Below are 22,900 nucleotides of genomic sequence, written 5' to 3'. Positions count from 1 at the left end.
GTCCTTGTTATCACTAATGGACATTCTAATTAGGGTCACAATAGATGGATCCCTAGACAGTGGAGAGGTCTGAGGGGCCGGCCCCAACTACTACGTGGACACCTGCCCCTCCCCCTCAAAAGAACTTATTTCACAGGATGGCACTCAATCTGCACCTCTGTGAGAGGGACATACCTGATCGAAACATGTGGGAGCAGATGAAGAGGAGGAGAGAGTGGAGCATATCCTGGTCCACCAGGCCTTGAGGACAATGGTCCCGATTAGAGCAGCCAGTCCACAGAGAGGACCACATGGCCGGCCGCACTGACACATGACGTCCCTCGCTGACCCATAGCCCAACAGGGGACAACACCAGAGACAGTGTGGGAATTGCACCTGATGTGATCCCACCACACTAAGGCAAAACACTAAGGGGTACAACAGAACAGCAAGGAACGGAGTGGTGAGGTCCCCAAGGAATGCTGAAGGTGGACTTTGGGGCCAGGGCGTGGTACCCCAACATGCTGGACTGGATAACACTCCTAAAGGCCAACAAACAGTCCTTGAACTAACTACAAGCTTTTCTTTCTTGTGTTTTGTTTTGTCCTTTGTCATTGGTCTTTTGTTGTTGTTATATATTGTTGCTTAGTTTTGCTGTCTTGTTTTTGTGCATGTTATTATCTCCGCAGGTCTGTCTAAAGAAGATAGGCAGGATGAAGAATCTGGAGGAGAAACAATGGGACCGACAGTTCCGGGGGGACATGGGAGACAGAGAGGTGGGGAGAAAGGTAGCGGGGTTAATAAACCCAGGGACAAGGGAACAACAGGTGATCCAAATCGGTGGTGAGGAGGGTGTAGGAGGCCTGGTAGGGCATGATCAAGGGTAATGTAACAAAGGGGAATTACTGAAACCTAAATGAAGACTGAGCATGATAGTGGGACAGGAGGAAAGTAAAAGGAAATATGAAAAAAGAGCTAGGAGGTAAAGGGCATTTATAGAGGTCTAAATAAACACATGTGCATATGCAAATATATTTATATTTGAGGATGGGGAAATAGATCTATGTGCATGTATTTATAGGTTTAGTATTAAGGTAGCAGAAGGACATTGGGTCTCCAACTCAAGTACTCTCTCAATGCAAAAATACTTTCTTCTGTTAAATTGGCATTCTATGATGCTCACCTTCCCGACACAATCGCTGAAAACAAAGCGGGTGAATATGCAAATGTGGTGAAGAAAGCTGATGGTGCCCGGCTATCAAAAGATATAGCGTCTGGGGTCTTAAAGGCCTGAAGGTGAACAAGCGGCCATCTAGCTCAGAAGCAACAAAGGTCACATGGAAGAAGCACACCAGCCTGTGCGATCACAAGGCTGTCGAAGGGATCAGGTATCAGGCATCATCAGAACAACAACAAAAAAATTGTATCATAGTGAATGGGGGGAGGGGGAGTGCAGAGTGGATACCCAAAGCCCATTTGTAGGCCTACAGAAGGGTCTCGGGGAGGAGACAGACAGTCAGAGTGTGATGTAGCAACAATGAAACATACAATTTTCCTCTAGTTCCTAAATGCTTCTCCCCTCCCACTACCATGATCCCAATTCTCCTTACAAATATGGCTAGACCAAAGGATGGACACTGGTACAGATAGGAGCTGGAAACACAGGGAATCTTGGATGGATGATCCCTTCAGGACCAGTGGTGTGAGTGGCGATACTGGGACAGAGGGTGGGTTGGAAAGGGGAAACCGATTACAAGGATCTACATGTGACCTCCTCCCTGGGGGATGGACAACAGAGAAGTAGGTGAAGGGGTTTGTCAGACAGGGCAAGATATGACAAAATAATAATTTATAAATTATCAAGGGTTCATGAGGGAGGAGAAGCAGTGAGGGAGAGGGAAAAATGAGGAGCTGATGCCAGAGGCTTAGATGGAAAGCAAATATTTTGAGAATAATGAGGTTAATGAATGCACAAATGCGCTTTACACAATTGATGTATGTATGGATTGTGATAAGAGTTGTATGAGCCCCTAATGAAACGATTTTTTTTAAAAGAAACTAGAATACTGCTCAAAACCATCACCTTAAGCCATAAATTCCATGAACTACAAAAACACTAAACCTAAACTACACTCTTGAGGTTATCTTTTAATTAAATAACAAATTGGCTAATAAAGAATGTACCTGTGAATACTATGCACCTTTAAAAACAGTATGATGTCAATCAGTCAACAATTATTCTAACGGAATGATTAAACAGTACGAAGATAAGAGAAACCAGATTAACTGAAAATGAAAGCAATGGCACTGAACAATTTACAATGGCAACCTCATTTGCAGGTGCATTTTTACAGCAAAGACAATAAACTTACATTTAAAGGAAGGGAGGGGAATGTATATAAGGGGGTCAAAGTTTCAGTATGACATACAAAACAAATTCAGATATAACAATATAACCACAAGTATCCTTTGTCTCTAGACTGGTTATCAAAGAACACCTGGTCAACTGAGAAAGAACTGCCCGAGCATATGCAGAGTCAGTGTAGTAAAGCTCGTCTTCTTCCCAACTCAGTGTTATCACTGATTAAATGCCCATCACTTTCAAATGTAGAGGATCATGTAATATGTATCTCATCCTTTCATCATTGTAAAATAACGATAAATTCATAATGTTTTTATAATTTTTATTTCTGATTAATGAGTAGATTGCATTCACCTGTATTATTTTCTCTATATTTAGTTTGAAAATTTTCATTAAAATTTTTAAAAACTATCCCTATAGTCCAAAAAATTATTAGCAAATATAAGTATATACATTTTCTGAACAAAAAAAAATACTATTTTAATGTTTACTTAATCAAGGTGGCTTTATTTGCTGTGTGAATATTTTATTCACATGTGAAAATTTATTCTAATTTATAATTAAATTATTAAAAACAATAAAATTACATTCCTCAGGAATAACCGTTCATGCCGTACCTCTTTCACTGAATTTGTTGATGGACTAAAATTCTTGGCAGTTGATTTGAAAGTATTAAAGTTGCCAACACCATACGTAGACTCATGAGGGAAAGAAGTTCCAACTTTATTTTCTTTAGTTTGGCTTTTCCATTGTGTAGGCTAAAGAAAAACATAAAATATTACTATTTATCAAAAGGAAGCGGGGTAGCGATCAGAAGAGGTGATCACATTTAGCTCATAAAAATAATTATTTTTCTAATTTTAATCACTTATTTTAATCACTTCTACGTGGATTTCGTTCATTTTCTCTTTTCCTCTAAATATAATAAACCTTAGTTTCTTTCACCAATGTTAAGAAACAACAAATGCAAGTTTCACAACATAAAGCTGAACAAGTCAACAGCATGAAGCAAACTTAACAAACTAGTAAATCAAAAATTGTACTCAGTTCATTCAATACCACTAATACAAGAAAGCATATACTGCAAATATTTGAGTATAAGCTGACGCGAACATCTGCCAAGGCACCTAATTTTAACACAAAAACTGTATTTTAAATGTGCTTTAAAAAAACTCAGCTTGTACTCAAGTATATATGGTACCTACATCACTTAAAAGATAATTAACAGCACAAAATGAGTCAAATCTTTCTACTTCAGAACCAGCATCCCCATGCTTGGGCACAAAATTTTAACTTTCTTTTAAAAGTAAATAAACTGATACTAAGTCAAATTGGCATTTTTAATACTTTAGAACTTACTTTTGTGGGTGGGGCAGCAGGTTTAGGGACTAAGCCCTTATAAACACTTGGACCAGTCCCATTCTTAACTGGCTGCGACGGAAGATTTCCCACGAGTGGGAATCCAGATAGCTGTAAGTCTTTTGTATTACCTTTCTTAATGACCAGCATTCTGGGAGCTCTAGATTTAGGATTCGGAGGATATTCTGCACAAATAAAGCACAGGCAAGAGTTATATATCATTTCAAGTTTTACATTAATAGAACTACCGAAAGATATAGTATATTCCAAATTTTTATTATATATTATATATATATCCAAAATAGCAAATCTTTTGTATAAAATAATTAAGTAAACTAATAGTTGTATTTATTCTTTAAAAAATAAAGCAAAATCATAACCCAACATTATATGGCAAGAACTAAACAATGCCAAAAATATAAATGAACTCTGCTAGACAGAGGCCTAGAATGTTAATTATAACAAACCAAAAATTACATTCTAACATTTTTCATTAACAGAAAAATTGTGAAGTCCATCCTAATCGCTCATAACTCTTAAAATATAAAATGTTTCCCTTTTTATGTCTTTTAAGAGTGGTTCTATTTCCATGATTCCTTTTCATTTTTTACCTCATTTAAATTATCATAAACAAGGATGCATTTCTTTATCTCTAAGTTATGACAAATGAAAAAAAAACACATCTATTTTCACAATTCCAGTTTATTCAAGGTGTTACTGACCATCTAACAACACTCGGGACATTCTGCAAGGTGCAGGCCAATGCACTCGATCCTTGTTTCTGTAGATAGTACTGGAATTATAAACGCTAACTACCAGCATTCTCAAGGATACAGCACTTGTTAAAATTATGAAAACCATTAAATCAATGTACATGTTGTGAAAAGATATTATACATGACCATTATTGCTGTGGTAAGTCTTTCCCTTAGAAAAATATGAAAAGCCTGTTTCATTTGGTAGTTGGAAAGTTTAGAATAAAAGTATTAGTTCAAAAAAGAACCTCAGAAAATCTAAACAAAATTAGCTCTGCCTATGACATAGACAGATTTTAGTGATGTTGCCGTGTTCAACACAAAGTGAACCAACCTTCCTACTGGATCATTTCAAAAAATCAGAACTAACTAGGGACTTTTGGGGGAGCCTAGAAGGACTCCAGTTCACCTGAGATTACAAATTTTCCAGAAGGTAGAGCTGGTGTGCTAGTTTCTTTTATTACAAAGCATAATAAAAGAACAAGGACTTAGAGCAAACTGAGAAAATACTTATTTTCAAACATACACACTGATCTAGGGAAAGCATTCTAATTCCTTGACTGCCTAAAAATGCCCACCATGGAAGGCTAAGAAAAATATCTTCAAGTACAAAGTGAATGTATATCACTATTGTATATCTTTTTCTAAAGAAATTTCACAATTAGGTTGTAATAAAATTATAAAGTGAGTAAGAAATTGTACTAAATATATATTTTTGCAATTATTACTTTTGAAAACCATTATTTCTGAAATTACTAACAATAAACGAGACAAGCTGATAGTGCCCAGCTACCAAGACATAGCACCTGAAATCTTAAAGACCTGAAGATAAACAACCAGCCATCTAGCTGAGAGACAACAAAACCCGCATGGAAGAAGCAGATGGCCTGTCCCAACTAGATGTCTGAGGACAAAGTGGGTGCATAGCAAAAGTTGTGAACAAAGCTGATGATGCCCAGCTATCAAATGATATAGCATCTGGGGTCTTAAAGGTTTGAAGACAATCAGGAGGCCATCTAGCTAAGAAACAACAAAGCCCACAAGGAAGAAGCACACCAGCCTACCCCGACGCGAACGCTGAAGACAAAGCAGGTGCATGGGCAAGTGCGGTGAAGAAAGCTGATGGTGCCCAGTTGTCAAAATATATAGAATCTGGGGTTCCATAGGCTGGAAGATAAACAATGGGCCATCTAACTGAAAAATAACAAGGCCTATGTGGAAAATGCACACCAGCCTGTGAGATGGCAAGACATCAAAGGGATCAGGTATCAGACATCAAAGACCAAAAAATAAATAAATAAATAGATCATAGCATTGTGAATGAGGGGGAGTGCAGAGTGGGGACCCAGGAGCCATCTGGGGGAAATTGGACATCCCTTGCAGAAGGGCTGTGGGGAGGTAACAAACCAGTCAGTGTAGTGTAGCAACGATGAAACATACAACTTTCCTCTGGTTCTTGAATGCTTCCTCCCCCACACTATCATGATCCCAATTCTACCTTACATAACCAGATGGACCGGGAGATGTACACTGGCATGGATAGGAACTGGAAATATGGGGAATCCAGGACAGATGAGCCCCTCAGGAACAGTTGTGAGAGTGGCGTTATCAGGAAGGTGGAGGGAGGGTGAGGGAAAAAGGGGAAACAGATGACAGAAGTCTACATGTAACTTCCTCCCTGGAGGAAGGACAGTGGAGAACTGGGTGAGGAAGATGTCGGATGGCGTAAGATATGATAAAATAATGATTATTTATAAATTATCAAGGGTTCAAGGGGAGGGGGAGCGGGGAGCGAGGGGATAAATGAGGAGCTGATACAAAGGGCTCAAGTAGAAAGCAGGTGTTTGGAGAATGATGATGGCAACACAAATGAGGTATGTATGGACTGTAAAGAGTTGTAGCTATTCAATCTCCGGGTAAAACTGCAAAGGCACCACGAGGGATAACAGAGAAGCAGTAAGTTGTATTATTTTTAAGCCTCTACTGAGTTCCTGACTTTAGGGCTTAGCTTTTATAAAACTGGATTTCCAAGTATTAATAACTAGAGTGTCAGTGAAGAAGAGGAAAACCCTCCAACAAGACAGACTGATACAGTGGCTGCCAACAGTGGACTCAAACATAACCGAGGATTTGTGAGTTGGTACAAGACTGGAATACTTCCTTCTGTTGTCTCCAGGGTTGCTATGAATCAGAACAAATTCCATGGTACCTAACCACAACAGTATCAAGCAGCAAGAAAAACTCTGGTCATGTGAACCATTAAGTGACAGCAGAATTTGAAATTAATTACTAATCACAATGAAATTCATTACTAATTTTATTTCCTTATTATTGTGACAAAATAACAAATTTAATATGTACACTAAAACCCACAATCAAGTAAATGGGAAATACCATCTGAATTAACTATACTATCACAATGATTCACAGCACTTTGAAGGAAAACTTAAGTCACCAAACACAAACTTAAAGAATCTGTACAACAGCAATTAAAATAAATTCCTGTTGAGATCACTAATTTTGATTCAGAAAACTAATCTAAGATTATTTTTATATAGAGTGACACTGTTTCAATTGTTGGGTTTTTAAAATTTTAAATAATTTGCAAATATCTTTTGGGTTTAGGCACACTGGATTTTACCCTTATAATTTATGTTAGTAATGAGGTTATAAAATGTTTCTTTCATAAGGTTTCCTACACTATTCATTTAAAGAAGACAGGCTTAAAGGTACACTTTCTAAATAAAAACCACTTATACAAAAGAGCAAAAGAATTTTAATGGGACCTTGATGCTCTTAAGTGGTATACCAAATATGGGCAAAATCTAGGTTTACCGCCAAATTATATTACTAAGGAATAAACATAAAAATAAATGCTGGCGAGAGTCCTGGTGGCACAATGGATTACAAATTGGGCTGCGAGCCATCGGGTCAGCAGTTTGAAACCAAAGGCTTTCTGCTCCTGCAAAGGCTTACAGTTTAATACATACATACGTACGTACGTACGTACATACGTACGTACGTACATACATACATACATACACACATACATAAATGCTGGCTTGAAATAAAACCAGGTTCAGGTCAAGCACTCCAACAACCGAAAGCCACCCAGTCAATGCTGACTCATAGCAACCCCCTGGTAGGTTGCCACACTCTAACTGTTGTGGAAAGCCCAGTCTTTCTCCCTCAGAGCAGCTGGGCATTTCTAACTGTAGGCGATGAGGACTGCAGGCCAAGATGCAACCAACTACACCACAGTGACTGAATTTTCTTAAAAGTACTTAAAATCTTAAGCACTCAATGCTAAGTTCTCACACTGGGTCAAAAAGCATGCTGTTGTTATTGACCTATATGGTCAAAACTACTCCAACTCATAGTGACTCAAAAGGACCCAGTAGCACTAATTGGCCCTGAAGTTTTCCAAAGCTGTAATTTTTAAAGAAGTAAAGGGACAACCACCTCTTACTTCCCTTGGGGTAGCCGTTGAGTATGATTTGTCTACCCCACTGTTAATGACCCTACACTTAATCACTTAACCCCCACCCCCCACTCCACCTATCACCACCACACCCAGCTCCTTTTTACAACTGCACATGAACCCATAAAACGGACACTATTCTTTCCTCTTTTCGCTCCCAATAAATCAATTCACACACCTAAATTCTCTAAAAAGTCTTACTGATAGAAGGAAGACAACCGTACCTTGAATTCATTTTAAATTACTAAACATGAAAAAATAATTATTATTTAATAAACATGTATCTTATGCAACGAATAGCAATCGTAATCACAGTAAAGGAAAACATGGAAAAGTCATGGACATAAACTACACATAGGAAGCTCCAATAAAGCTAATTAAGTGTTGAGTAGAATTAAACACAACCATATCTTAAATGAAACCAGGTAACATTTCATAACCAGGCTGGTTAGCTCTGCTGGTTAGAGCAGGGTGCTCACAAGCTTTTGCACACAGACAGGGCTACTATGAATCCAACCCAATTCAGTGGCCCCTAACAACAACTTATCTTAAATAGCTTACTCACTTCCAATCAAGAGTTTTGCTTTAACGTTGGAATATAGCTTAATTCGTCCTTTTAACACATAAATTTTAATTTCAGGGATAAACTTTAACTCTTAATACATAATACATTTTCGCTGTTAAATTTTGACTTACCTGGGAAGCAGTTCTAGAAAAACTCTATTGAAGTCTTTGCTAAAATTCTCTTAATTCTTCCTCAGGAACATAGCTATTCTAAATGTTGCAGTGGGAAAAACGGTGTTTGTGGACCCAGAGGGTAGTGAGAGCAAAATAGTGAAGAGTGATACAATGAAATTTCATTGTATTCATACTACAAAAAGTACTGGGAATTTAACAGTTAACCAAGTCACACCATATTCTTTCTCTAATACAGATATACTTTTTAGTTTACCTAAAACAAAGTAAAGAATACATCTTCCTTCTAAGCATCTTTTCAACTACTGCTCAATATCCTGAGATCAATCCTGAAACAGTAGAATCAAAATCTTTATATTAATACACTTTAGTCTCATTATTTTCAAAGATGTCTTTGCCTTTAAATCATTTCTAAGATTATTAAATCAATGAAGGATCAGTACCAATAGTATCTATAGGTAGTTTTATATGACAAACTATCACTACCATTCTTGATGTTTTATTTACGTTCATTCTAATCAAAATGCAAATTATTCCTAATTCCTTAGAGTTGCTATTTAACACCTTCCATGTGATTCTACATTCTTATGCAATCAGCTGTTCCCAGAAAAACTGAATAATAAGGAAACATACCTAAGAGAGGAGCTTGGGAGATTTTTTTGGTTGGGTATGTGTGTGTCTGGGCGTGTAGGCCTGGGGAGAGTGGTAGAAATACTAATTTGCAATACAGAAAAAAACAAGCCATTCACATGGTTCTAACAAAAGTGTCTGATCAACCCCCACCTCCACCCACAAAAATACCATAAATAAAGAGGGAGATCAAAAGGAAATAAAGTAACTCCCCAGAGTAGTACCCCATCAATACAATAAAGAACAACACAGGAAGTGGCAAAGTTTAAAATAATGCCTTTAATGTTAGGACTAGTATGTTGTCATTAGCCACAATCCTTTTGTCTTATTAAGTTAGTGATTTTCAATAGAAAAATACAAACAGGTGTACAAGTTCCAACATGGACACAGCGCCTTTCAATTTGGCATCAAATAATTAATTTTACTTTTCAGATGTCAAATCTCCATATTTAAAATTTTCCATTATTTTAAACTTCACTTGAATCTTTCAAAAGTTGTCTAATTTGAAAATGAGTGCAGCTTATTCTTTTGTAAGATGCTATAAAATTAAACTCTCAGCAGTTTTGAAGTAAAGGGAATTACTACCAGAAAAACTCTTATTAAGCTTTGACAATGAAATAGGCAAATTATCTCCAATATCGAGTATCTGCATAGGTAAATTTCTACAATTTTATATGACCAGTCTACATACAACCATTTTCATACGTTAAAAGACTAGTTTCATGTTACACTATGATCAGAAGTACTTATTTTTCAGTTAACCAGTTTTCAACTCTGAAAAACTAATAAATTTAAACTAATTTTTTTGTTTCTTTAGATTACCAGGCTGCTCATAAAAATGACACCAAAATCACTAATTTACATTATTATTTTAAATCATAGTCATACTAAGTATACTTAATGGTACTAACATGTGTAGATAAATGTTTAAAAATCAAACTATTCTAACCCAAATATCTTGCTTTTAAAAGATAAATGTGTAAACGATAAACTTTTTTAATCTTAGCACATCAAAAATAAGTATTTAAAATACTAAGTTTAGCCTAGCCAGCTTTACATTTTTAAAACACTAACAAGGGGGATCAAAATTACTGATACCAACTTTTTGTACCCCTCAAAGACAGACCAGAAATTACTTACCCCATACACCTGCAGCTAAAGATTTATTCTGATTTGGTTCTCTCTCATATTCAGGATTTAAAGATGGCTAGAAGAAAGTTTGAATAAAAATATCAAAACTAATGTTTAAATGACTCTTATTTTAAAATAATGAATCCTTTAAAAGAATACAATTATACAAGATTATACAAATGAACAGATCAAACTCCTGTCCATTAAAGGCTCATAAACCATACTTTCCACTTACTCTGCAGACCATTAAAATGGTACCAATACTAACTACTCAGTGTAAAGAATAGTAACACTAATACAAGGAAACCATCTTTTTTAACAGTCTCATTTCCAAGTACAGGTAATATTTATTCTCACGCTGGAAAACTAGTGACTATGATCTTCATATCAACTTGAGGAAGCTTCCTCCTAAGCATGTCAATAGCAGTAAAATGAAAAGCTGAGTCTTCTCCAACTTTGCCATTATTGCACCTTTATCGTGGATGCTTTAGTTGTCATCTCATTTTCTAAAAAGGTGCAAATTTTAATTTTCATTTAAGACATGCTCAGTATATTAAAAAGCAATAAAATTGAAGTCAGCATTGTTGTTGCCAAGTACCATCAAGGTGTTCCAACCTATAGCAAGCCTATGCACAACAGAAAGAAAAAAAAGCACAGTCCTGTACCCTCCTTACACTTGTTCCTATGCAGGAGCCTAATGGTGCAAGCCACTGTGTCAATACATCTCTTTGAGAGGAAGGAGAGCCTTATCCTTTTTAGCTGCCCCATCACTTTATCAATTAAATAGGTACAATCTTGGTAGATATAGTTTTCCTTTATAATACTACATTGCTTGTTTTAGATAGGTATTCTCTGTTATTATTTAACACAACTGGCTGAGGGAAAAAACAAAACTCACTGCCATCAAATCAACTGCGACACAGTGACCATACTAGACAGGGTAGAGCTGCCCTGTGGATTCTGAGGTTAATTGCAGAAACAAAAGCCTCATCTTTGTTCCATAGAGCATCTGATGGTTTTAAACTGCTGACCACAATGTATAACCCACTATGCCACCCAGGTTTTGTGCCTTACCTGAAAGGCACTTTATAATTATTTTACTGGATAGAATGATTTATTATATAAATGGAACTCATAGAATTAGTAACACTCTACTAACATCACTGTAAAGCACTTAAAGAGTACTCATGCATACTTAGTGATCTCTTCAGAGATACAAACTAAATAAGATTAATAGAATTTAGGTGAGGAATAAAAGTGCATTTAGGCAGTCATGTGGTGCAAAGAATTTGTCATCAATTAATTGCCAACCTAAAGGTTAGCAGTTCAAACCCATTCATTAACTGCTAGGTAAAAAGATACGGTAATTCACTTCCATAATGAAAACACTATCGATCAGTTCTACTATATAATACATAACTAGTCATCATGAATCAGAATTAACTCGAGACCAATACATTTATGTTTTGGTTTACAAGTGCATTAAGGAAGTATAATCTTAAGAAATTATACTCTTGGCCCATACTTAAAGGGCAAAGCACAGCTGATGTCCACCATCTTGGGAGTCAGAGGAGGATTTAATAAGAATAGTGAAAGCTTTGTTTTGTGTTAAGCACGCTGTTTCAAGTGACTTACTTTCTTCCTTATTTAACTCTCACATCATTAAGAAAGAATAATATCAGCATCACTAGTTTATACTATAGAAACCATTTTATGATTATCACCAAATTAAATGGGCCACAGAAACAGAAAGATTCTGAAGTTACTGATGAATCATTTATTCTTTTCTTCCCTTTACCTTGCTCCCAACCCTAAAATTATAAATTCTTTCCCTCAGTCACTCAAATCATTTCCAAATAACTCTTATTTTCTCCGAATGACTGTGACTTTCTAAGAAGTTACCCTTAGAACCACCAGGGCTCCTTGGGTTTTGTCCTACTTCCCATTTCTCACTCATTCACTACCGTTAAGTAGCTGCTACCTCATACAACAGGGTAAAACTGCCCCTGTGAGTTTCTGAGACTTTGATCCTTTATAAGAGTAGAAACTCTGTCTTTTTCCCTGTTTTCCCTCAGACAGGATTGAAGCCATTTCATGTCTAATTTCTCTGCAAAATCATCTTTCTTTTTATTATGACTGCCTGTAATATAATTAAGACTCAATGAAAGAGTGTCTTGTTCACCTATTTATTCTGAGTATCTGGAGGTCAGAGACTGAACTCAGAGCCACCCAAATGTGTTCCTGAATGAATGCTATATGTGAAACCAATGGACAGTGATTTTTTTTTGGGGGGGGGGTTAAGAAACAGCACATAATATAAAGTTCAGTTCTCTACCCACAGTTGGTAAGAGGAATGAACCACAAGAACTAGATGAATAAAATTAAACACTAGATCAATTTCTCTGGAACCTGCGAAATTTTCTCAAACCACATGAGTGAGACTTACTTATTACAAGTAAATTAATTAACATAACTAATTACATTGGATGCCGAGCTACTAATTAATTTCCCTTCCCTAACCAGGAAAAAATTAGAGAAAGTACCTTGAAGACACAGAACTATTTTAAGATTAAATGAAATCATGTATAAATCAATTATTTCCTACAGAAATAAAAATAACACTAAATTATTCCTTCCAAAAGATGATATATCTGCAAATTAGCCAAGCAACTCTAAGTGAAGCTGTTGAAATTGATATAAATATATCTAAAGTTTTTAAGGTCATGTGATAAAATTTTATCTTCAAAGCTTAACAGAAAGGGATGGAGAAGAGGGAAAGAAAATGGAAGAGGGGTGGAATTGTGAACAAAAAGCCCTCACAAAATATAAACAAATTAAAAACAAGTGCAAGGTGTGATCTCTGAACCAAATGAGCTGTACTAGTAAAATGTCAAGAAAGAGCTACACACTAAAATGGAAGGTGCAGAAAATCTTATCGGTATTAGAAATACAAAAAACTTACAAAATCCTCTGCTTCAAACTGTTTCCGCTCCCTCTTGTCTTCTTTCCTCCCAGTGTCATTGTCAGGTGTACTGTTTTCATGTCGCCCCTGGCTTTTTCCAGGATGGAAAATACTGCTACGAGAACGGGAACTTCCACCGTGGTAGCCCCCTCGATGATTTATGTTTTCTGTACCGTTTCTTCCATGTGTACGCCATCCATTTTTTTCTTTCCTTCCAAAATTACCTTTGTTAACAGTAAAATAGCATAAATTTAATAAAGATGGTTACAATTAAAAGACTGAGCAACAAAACATTATTTAAAGAACATGAAGAAATTTATCCTAAACTCTAGCATGCCCCAGCAATTTTTACCTCCATTAGAACGCCCAATACCAGAATCAAAGCCATCTGAGGAATTATGTCGTCGACGATTTACATCATAACGATTTTCTGTCCATGAAAAGTTTTCAGAATGCTTCTCAAAATTCAGGGATGACTGGAACAAATTATAAACAACTTGTAAGGTAAATGTACTTATAAAATGTAAATAAACATGAAAATCAGTAACATTCTAGCTGAGGCCATACTTAAGAATTTTCCATGGTTAGAGGTGAACATTTTGCAACTATTTCCAAGATGTTTGCTAACCGGTAGTATTAACATTTTAAGATGGATTCCATTGTTAATCTGTTTTCTTCTAAAAAAGGATTTTTTTACTTGGAAAAACAATCCTTCCTAGACTATCCCAGATGGACGTCAAGAATCTCAACAGTCCCATAGCAATGGGAGAAATAGACAAGGTTATCAAGGGATTACCAACAAAAAATCCCCTGGACCAGATGGCTTCACAGGAGAATTCTACCAAGCATTCAGGGAAGAACTGACACCAATCCTACAAAAGCTCTCCCAGAACATAGAAAAAGAAGACAAACTCACAAACTCCTTCTATGAAGCTTGTATAACTCTGAAACCAAAACCAGGCAAGGATCCCACAAGAATCAAGAACTACAGACCAATATACCTAATGAACATTGATGCAAAAATCTGTAACAAAATACTGGCCAATAGAATACAAAAATACATAGCTCTCGCGTCCTCGCTTCTGAGACGACAAAGAAAAGGCTTAACAATGGCCGTGCCAAGAAAGGCCGTGGCCATGTGCAACCCATTCGCTGTAAGAACTGTGACCGCTGCGTGCCCAAAGACAATGCCATTAAGAAGTTCGGCATAAGAAACACAGTGGAGGCAGTGGCCTTCCGAGAAATTTCCAAAGCGAGTCTCTTCAACACATACATGCTTCCCAAGCTGTATGTGAAGCTGCATTACTGTGTGAGTTGTTGAACCATTCATGTGAAGCCCGGAAGGACCATAACCCCCCACATCGATTTAGACTTGCAGGTGCTGCCCCCATGATCTCCTCCAAAGACTATGTAAACATTAGAAGCTAAAGAAAAACAAACCTAAAAGGAAATAAAATGGAAATTGTTCATGGGGGGAGCGGGCGGGAAGTAGATAAAACAAATCATTCACATGACCAGGTGGGATTCATACATTGGATGCAGGGATGGTTCAACATACAAAAGACCATTAGTATTATTCGTCACATTGACATGAAAAACTTAGATGCGGGAAAAGGATTTGATAACATCCAACACCCATTTCTGTTAGACACTCAAGAAGATAGAAATGGAAGGAAAATTCCTCAAGATAATACAAACTATACATGAAAAACCAACAGTCAATGTGGTAATCAATAGAAAAAAGACGAAAACAATTCCATTGAAAAAGGGGACCAAAATTGTTAAAAAAAAAAAAAGAAAGAAAGAAAGAAAAGGAAAGAATGGTAAAAAAAAAGAAAAAGAAAAAGGGGACCAGACAAGGATGCCCCTTCTCCCCACTCCTATTTAACATCGCACTAGAAGTCCTAGCTAACAATACAAGACAGAGAAAAGACATCAAAAGACATCTAGGAAAGGAAAAGGCGAAACTATCATTATTCACAGACTATATGACTTTATACATTGAAAATCCCCTAAACTCCACAAATGGAGTGTTGGAAACAATAGAGGAATATGGCAGAGAGGCAGGATACGAGATCAACAAGCAGAAATCTATTGGACTGCTATACACATCGGACAAGATCACAGAAGAGGCAATTATAATAGCTGAGCATAAATTGAAATATTTAAGGATATACAGGACTAAAAAAACAAGATTTGTACAAGGAAAATTACAGAACACTACTACAAGAAACCAAGAGTGACCTCAACAAATGGAAGAATATCCCATGCTTGTGGATTGGAAGACTCAACATAGTAGGATATCATTTCTGCCCAAGGTACTATATAAATTTAATGCTATCCCGATAAGAATAACATCATCCTTCTTCAAGGAATTGGAAAAACTGATTACCATGGAGAGGGAAGAAGCCCAAAATTAGCAGAGAACTCCTCAAGAAGAAAAAGTTGGGGGGCTTGTTCTACCTGATTTTAGCATGTATTACACAGCCATAGTGGTCAAAACAGTGAGGTATTGGTATAACAACAGATATTCAGACCAACGGAAAAGAGCTGAAAACCCAGAAATTAAAATTTCAGCATACGGGCAACTGATTTTTGATTAAGGGGCCAAAAAAAATCAAATAAGAAGATGTTGAAGAGAAGTACCTCTTCAATAAGTGGTGCTGGAAAAAATGTATATATACCTGCAGAAAAACTAAGCAAGATCGTTACCTCACTCCATGCACAAGAATAAACCCAAGGTGGATCACAGACCTTGAGGTAAAACCCAAAACAATTAGGACCAATAATGAGGGAATCGGGACAAACCTGAGAACGTTGGTACAGGGAATACATAGGCTATTGGAATAGGGAAGGATACAAATACAGAGGAGTCACAAATTGATAAGTGGGAATATACTGAAGATAAATTACCTGTGTGATTTATCGAAAGAATTCACCAAGAGAGTAAGAGAGAGTTCACAGAATGGGAACTCATCTTTAGCAATGACATATCAGACAAAGGCCTTATTACTAAAATCTACAATACTAAGCAAGGTTACAATAAGAAAAAAAACTAATTGCCCACTAAGGAGGTGGGCAAAGGACCTGAACAGAAGTTTCCAAGGGGGAGAAATCTGAATGGCCAATAAATATGAGAAAATGTCCCCAATCATTAGCCATAAGTGAAATGCAAATTAAAACAACTATGAGATACCACCTAACACCCTCAAAGATAGACCAATTCAAAAAGTCAGAAAGTAACAAGTGTTGGAGGGACTGTGGGGAACTAGGAACTATTGTCTACTGCTGGTGGACCTATAGGTATATATGTATAGCCACTATGGAAATCGATTTGGCAATATCTAAAAGAGATGGAGATTGAGCTACCATACGATCCAGCAATCCCCCTACTGGGCATATGCCCAGAAGAGGCAAGAAACAAACCACGGCCAGACATCTGTGCTCCAATGTTCACCGCAGCACAGTTCACAATTGCAAGCAGTTGGAAACAACCCAAATTTCCATCAACAGACGAATGGATCAAAAAACTGTGGTACATACATACAATGGAGTACTATGCATCCCTGAAATGCAGTGATGAATGCATGAAGCACATTGCCACATGGGAAGAACCAGAGGAAATCATGCTAAGTGAAGTAAGCCAAGCACAAATGGCAAAGTACACCATGAGTCCACCGAGGTGAGGGGGAGGGCATAGGGGAAAAGCTACTAAATGCATACATCCCAGCAACTATGACAGAGGCCAAACCCAAGCCAGGGATACATGCAGCAGGCAACTAAATAAGAGGGGGAAAGAAAGAGGAGAAAAAAAAAAAAGACATGGCCTACCCATGAGCAGGGCACTCATGAACATATATGCAAAAACCCTCAACAATAGCAAAAAAAAAAAAAAACCCTCAACAAAATCTTGGCCAATAGAATCCAAAAACGTATCAAAAAAGATAATACATGACCAAGTGGGATTCATACCAGGACTGGTTCAACATTTGAAAAACAACGTAATCTACCACATATCAACAAGAAATATGACAAGAGCTATACCATAACCAGATAATTATCAACTGATGAAGAAAAAGCTTTTTAATCATTTTATTGGGGCAGAAAAAGCATTTGATAACGCCCAACACCCATTCCCAATAATGAATCTCTCAAGAGATAGGATTAGAAGGTAAAATCCTCAATATAATAAAAGCCATTTATGAAAAACCAATAGCTAATATTATACTCAATGGAGAAAAGCTGAAAACATTTCTACTGAATAAGGAACTATGACAAGGATGTCCCTTATCCCCTCTTCTATTCAACGTTGTGCTGAAGTCCTAGCCAATACCATAAGACAACAGCAAGATATCAAGGGTGTACAATTGGGTAAAAAAGAAGTGAAACTTTTGCTTTTTACAGAAGATATCCTGTATATACTTGAGTATAATCCAACCTGAGTATCAGCCGCGGCACCAAATTTTTTTTCCACGAAAACGGCATTTTTAAAATGCTGTAAAACTCGACTTATACACAAGTATATATGGTAATTTTATGTGTTGAGACTCCTACAGGGTCCACAGAATTGCTGGAAACAATAGTTTAGCAGAGTAACAGGATACAAGATTAACAAACAGAAATCAATTGGATTCCTTTATACCAGTGATGGGGCTAAAGAAAATGCTATGAAGGAATCAATAATATTCACAATAGCCACGCAAAGTGGAAACATCTAGGAATAAGCCTAAACCCCCCCCCCAAAAAAAACTGAAGACCTGTATGAAGAAAATAACATTGATACAAGAAACTAAAAGGGATCTATGCATGTTCCTTGTTTGTGAATCAGAAGACTCAATATTATGAAGATATCAATACTACCTAAAGCAATCCACATACTCAGTTCAATCCTGATCAAAAGTCCAGAATCATTTTTCAAAGAAATGCATAAACTGATTACCACCTTCATATGGAAAGAGAAGTCCAAAACATGCAAAGAACCCCTCAAGAACAACAAAGTAGGTGGTCTTGCATAATCTGACCTCAAAACTGACTATACAACCACAGTTGTCAAAACAACTTGGTACGGGTATAATGATAGACCTCGGACCAATGTACCAGAACAGAAAACCTAGAAATAAAAGCATCTACATACAGACAACTGACTTTTCTGAAGCAGGTGCCCTCTTCAATAGATCATGTTGGAAAATCTGGATATCCTTTTGAACAACAATGAAACAAGACCCATGTCTCACTCCATGCAAAAAAACAAACTCAAGGTGGAGCAAAGACTTAAAAATGTAAAACCCAAAGCTACCAAGATGACCCATGAGAAAACCGGGAGCCCTAGTGAAGGGAATACATGGACTATCATAAATACCAAACAAAGGAAGCACATACTGTGGAAGATGAAATTGATGAGTGGGTCTACCATATATACTAGAGTATAAGCCAACCCAAATATCAGCCGAGGAAACGGCATTAAAAATATGCTGGGGAACTCAGCTTCTACTCAGGTATATAAGGGATTAAAAATAATACACTGTGTACATCGAAAACTTCATTAAAATAAAAAGAGAGCCTACAGACTGGGAACTGATATTTAGTAACAACATAACAGACAAAGGACTAATTACTAAGATCTTCAGAATTTTACAAACTTAGAAGGAAAAAAACTAACAGTCCTCTGAGAAGGTGGGCAAAGGACCTAAACAGATGATTCATATAGGTTGATACTTGAATGGCTAAAAAACACGAGTAAATGTTTCCAGTCACTAGCCATGAGGGAAATGCAGGAAAATGCAACCAAGAGATAGCACCTAATGTCCATAACTGTAGCCCAATTAAAAAAAAAATTAGAACAAATGCAGGAGCTTTTATCTACTGCTTGTGGATTTGTCAATACATGCAGCCATTGTCGAAGGTGATAAGAAGATACTTAAAACAGATGGCAATTGAAATACCCTATGATCTAGCAAAACCATTACTGGGCATATACCAAAAAGAAAAAAGAAACAGGTCACATACAGACGTTTGCTCCCCCTTGTTCATCACAGTACAGTTCACAATAGGAAAGAGCTGGAAGCGCCTAAATTCTCATCAATAATAGAAGAGAGGATTTAAAAAAACTGGTATGTACACACAATGAAATAGTATGCATTCCTCAAACAGCAATGTAAAACCATGAAAAACCTCAAGACATGGAGCGATCTGAAAGACATTATGCTGAGTGAAGTTAGTAGAACACAAAAGGACAAATACTGTATGAGTCAACTGAGATAGAACCAGTAGCAGAAGAGGCACAAGCTCAAGCTTGCAGAGTATCCAGTCTTCTGGCTGGGGACCAGACAGCCTGGTAAAGAGCTGGACCAGTGCCGATCATCCACCCAAGTATAGTATACCTCACTTGGCCGGAGGGTGCCTCATGATAGTTGGTATCAAATGGTCAGAGAGGGGGAGGATGCTTTCTGAGTGGTTGCCATGTGGATCTGGGATGAGGTCCCCAAAGAGAAGTAGGTGGCCTTGTTAGAGCGATAGGCTTAATGATGGGAGGGCCAGTACAGGAGAGGGAACATAGGTGCATGTCTGTTGGGGGGAAGGGAGAGGAGGCTGACCTTCAGGTAGAGGGAGGAGTGACTGGGAATGCTTTGGGGGGCATTAGGTGGGAAGTGTCTTTAGTGGCGTGCAGCGGGTGGCGCAACATTGAACTAGGGTGCCTGGAGGTATCCCAGGAACCCAGGCCAGGTGCTGTGGAATACTGGGGCACTGACTCCTGGATCTTCAGGGGGCACACACAGCATGCACAAGGCTGCGTTGGTGAGAGTCCATGGGGTGAACTGGATTCTACCTCAGACACACTTGTAACCTGAGGACTTAAGTCAGAAAAATCGACATGTACAAGGTCTTGCTACATCAACACTGTATATACTGTATTAAATACATATTATTCCAGCAATCCTGTGACATTCTGTTTTATTATGCTTATGTTTGTTCGTATTAGGGTATTATCTCAGAGGTGTGTTGTCATTGGAGGTCACCATCTTGAGTTGTGTTATTTTTCTGTTTGTTGGTAAATGAAACCCAAGTACACTATGCCTATAGGGAAAACAAATAGAACAAGGGTTGGGGGGGGGGTGGATACAGAGGGATGGAGGAGATCGAAGAGAGATGATGTCAAGGAATCCAGGAGGAAGGAATGATGTTTGGAGACTGATTATGGAAGCAGTGCAATTCTGTTTGATGTAACTGATTGAACTATGGAACCATATGGCATATGTATTAACTCCCAAGTTACAGCAAATTGAAGGGAAAACAACACACACAAAAAAACCCTATAGATCCAGGAATGAGTTCGGGGCTAGAACTAATCCTAGCTTCAACTTAAGAACAATTAGTTCTTACAGGATGGCTGGCCCTGCTCGATACTCGCCCACAGGAAGGGAACACAGAAGATATGGGTGCTTCAGCAAAAAGTGGAAAAGAAATCAGATGGTACCCGGCTATCTGATAAAATAGTGCCTAAGGTCTTAAAGGGTTGTCTCCAAACAAGCAGCCATCTAAGTGAGACTTGTCAACCAAGTCCACATGAAAAAAGCATGCCATCATCAGTCACCAAAGGGTTGAAATCCATATAATCCAAAGTCAAAGGAGGATCAGTATCAGAACCAAATTCTGAGAATCCGGTGTGAAGAAGTCAACGGATGACAGTGAGAGCCTAAGATTCATCTGTGGAACTACATAACTAAGCCTCTGCAGAGCTCCCCTGCCCTATTTAAACTGAGGAATGGGAGGAGAGTGATCACTTAACAGAATGCTTGGGAGAGGGGAATGTGGAAGATCAAAGGCATAAATCTGGCTTGAAGAGTTGAAACTTATGAGTAGATTCCCCAGCCCCAACGATGCAGGCTGGACCCAATCTGGTTTCCAATTTTTTTTTTTTTGGGTGTGTAGTGTTTTTGTTTGTTCAAATTAGTGTACATCTCAGAGGTGTTATGCCAACATAGGTCAACCTCTTGAAGCTGTGTTATATGTTTCTCAGTATATGAAAGCCAGGATTGAGGAACCTATAGGGACAGCAAGTACCATAAGGAGTTCAGAGGGAGGGAGTAGTGGTGGCAGTAGATTCAAAGACTATGTCAGGGAGTCCATGTAGAAAGAGAATGTTTGCAAACTGAATGTGGTAACAGCTGTACAATTATACATAGTATAACTGAAACATGGAGTGTAATATCTCTTAATTCCCAACCAATATGTTTTTAAAGAACAGCATACTAGAGGAATGATAAAGATCATTAAAAGACAAGAGGGAGAAGACCAAAGTAGATTTGAGAAGAACCTCTGAAATTTGCTCTTAAATGAAGAGTATCTAAGTGAATCAAAGAAATTAGGAAAAACTGATCATTTCATAGGGCAACTCGAGAAGACCAGACTAAGTATAATGAGTGTGCAAAGACCTAGAGTTCAGGTATCAAAAACAAACATGTTCTATTACTCACAAGCTTAAAGAAATAAAGACAAAAGTCCCGAGTTGAAATATTCTAAGATTACATAGGCAAAAAAAAGGAGTATGCAGTACCACTGAAATAAAGTGAATTGGTCAACCATCAATAATTCCAAGAAATAACATACGATGAAGAATCGTTGGCATTAAAGGAAGAGATCCACGTTGCACTGAAGATATTAGTAAAAAGGCAAGCTCCAGAAATTGATAGAATACCAATTTAAATGTTTAAAAAAACTGATGTGCTGAAAGCACTCACTAGTCTAAGTCAGAATTTTGGAAGAGAACTAACTACCAAGCTAACCAAATGGAAGAGACTCATGTGTGCCCATTCCAAAGAAAGGTGGCCCAGTAGAATGCTCAAATTATAGAACAATATCACTGATATCACATGTATTTTACTGCAGATCATATCCAACAATAGTTGTAGTAGTACACTTGACAGACAGTGCCAGAGACCTTCAGGCCAGTCAGAGGATATGGAACCAGGGAGATCATTGCTAACATCAGATGGCTCTTGGCAGAAAACAGAGATGTTTGTGTTTTACTGACTATGTAATGGCATTTGGTTGTGTGGAGCAAAACAAGTTATATATAATACTGTGACAAATAGGAATTCCAGAATACTTCACTGTGTTCAAATGTGGAACATATACACCACTAGAGAGGCAAACATATGAGAACAGAGGACCATTGCATGGTTTAAAATCAGGAAAGATATGTGTCAGGGTTATATACTTTTTGCCATACTTATTCAATCTGAATGTTCAGCTGATAGTACACGAAGCTGAACAGTAAGAGAAGAGGCCACAGCCTGAACACCTCATAGCCAGCACTCCCAGAGCTGTCTTCTGCCCGAGACTCCTTATACCTCGCACCTCTTCATCAAGGGCCAACATGACTTAAGTTCTCCCGAGATAACCAACCAGCTTGACTATGACCTGGAGACCATTGAGAACAAAGCAGAATCTGCTCTCACCAACTTTATCAAGTATCACTCAACCCGGCAAGGTTTCATGAAGGCCCTGTGCCTGGCCATGCAGGTGGAAGAGCAGGCCAACAACCAA

The 22,900-nt window shown here is 37.7% G+C and overlaps 1 protein-coding gene across 2 annotated transcripts in view; it reads right to left on the bottom strand.

Moving 5' to 3' along the window:
* GPBP1 (GC-rich promoter binding protein 1) overlaps window positions 1–22,900 on the bottom strand; it is a 79,620-nt gene that overhangs the window by 13,854 nt on the left and 42,866 nt on the right. The window contains exons 4-9 of one of the 2 annotated variants that reach the window (XM_075541054.1): window positions 13,707–13,830; window positions 13,355–13,578; window positions 10,402–10,468; window positions 9,265–9,324; window positions 3,701–3,885; window positions 2,959–3,099 (exon numbers count right to left, since the gene is read on the bottom strand). In XM_075541054.1, coding sequence (XP_075397169.1) covers window positions 2,959–3,099; window positions 3,701–3,885; window positions 9,265–9,324; window positions 10,402–10,468; window positions 13,355–13,578; window positions 13,707–13,830 — 801 coding nt within the window. The remainder of the gene's footprint in view (window positions 1–2,958; window positions 3,100–3,700; window positions 3,886–9,264; window positions 9,325–10,401; window positions 10,469–13,354; window positions 13,579–13,706; window positions 13,831–22,900) is intronic. The other variant, XM_075541055.1, reaches the window with a different exon arrangement.

This window comes from Tenrec ecaudatus, chromosome 2 (assembly GCF_050624435.1).
Source record: "Tenrec ecaudatus isolate mTenEca1 chromosome 2, mTenEca1.hap1, whole genome shotgun sequence".
NCBI lineage: Eukaryota > Metazoa > Chordata > Mammalia > Afrosoricida > Tenrecidae > Tenrec > Tenrec ecaudatus.
Note: the sequence above shows the minus strand (reverse complement) of the source record. Positions and strands in the feature narration are given on the sequence as shown.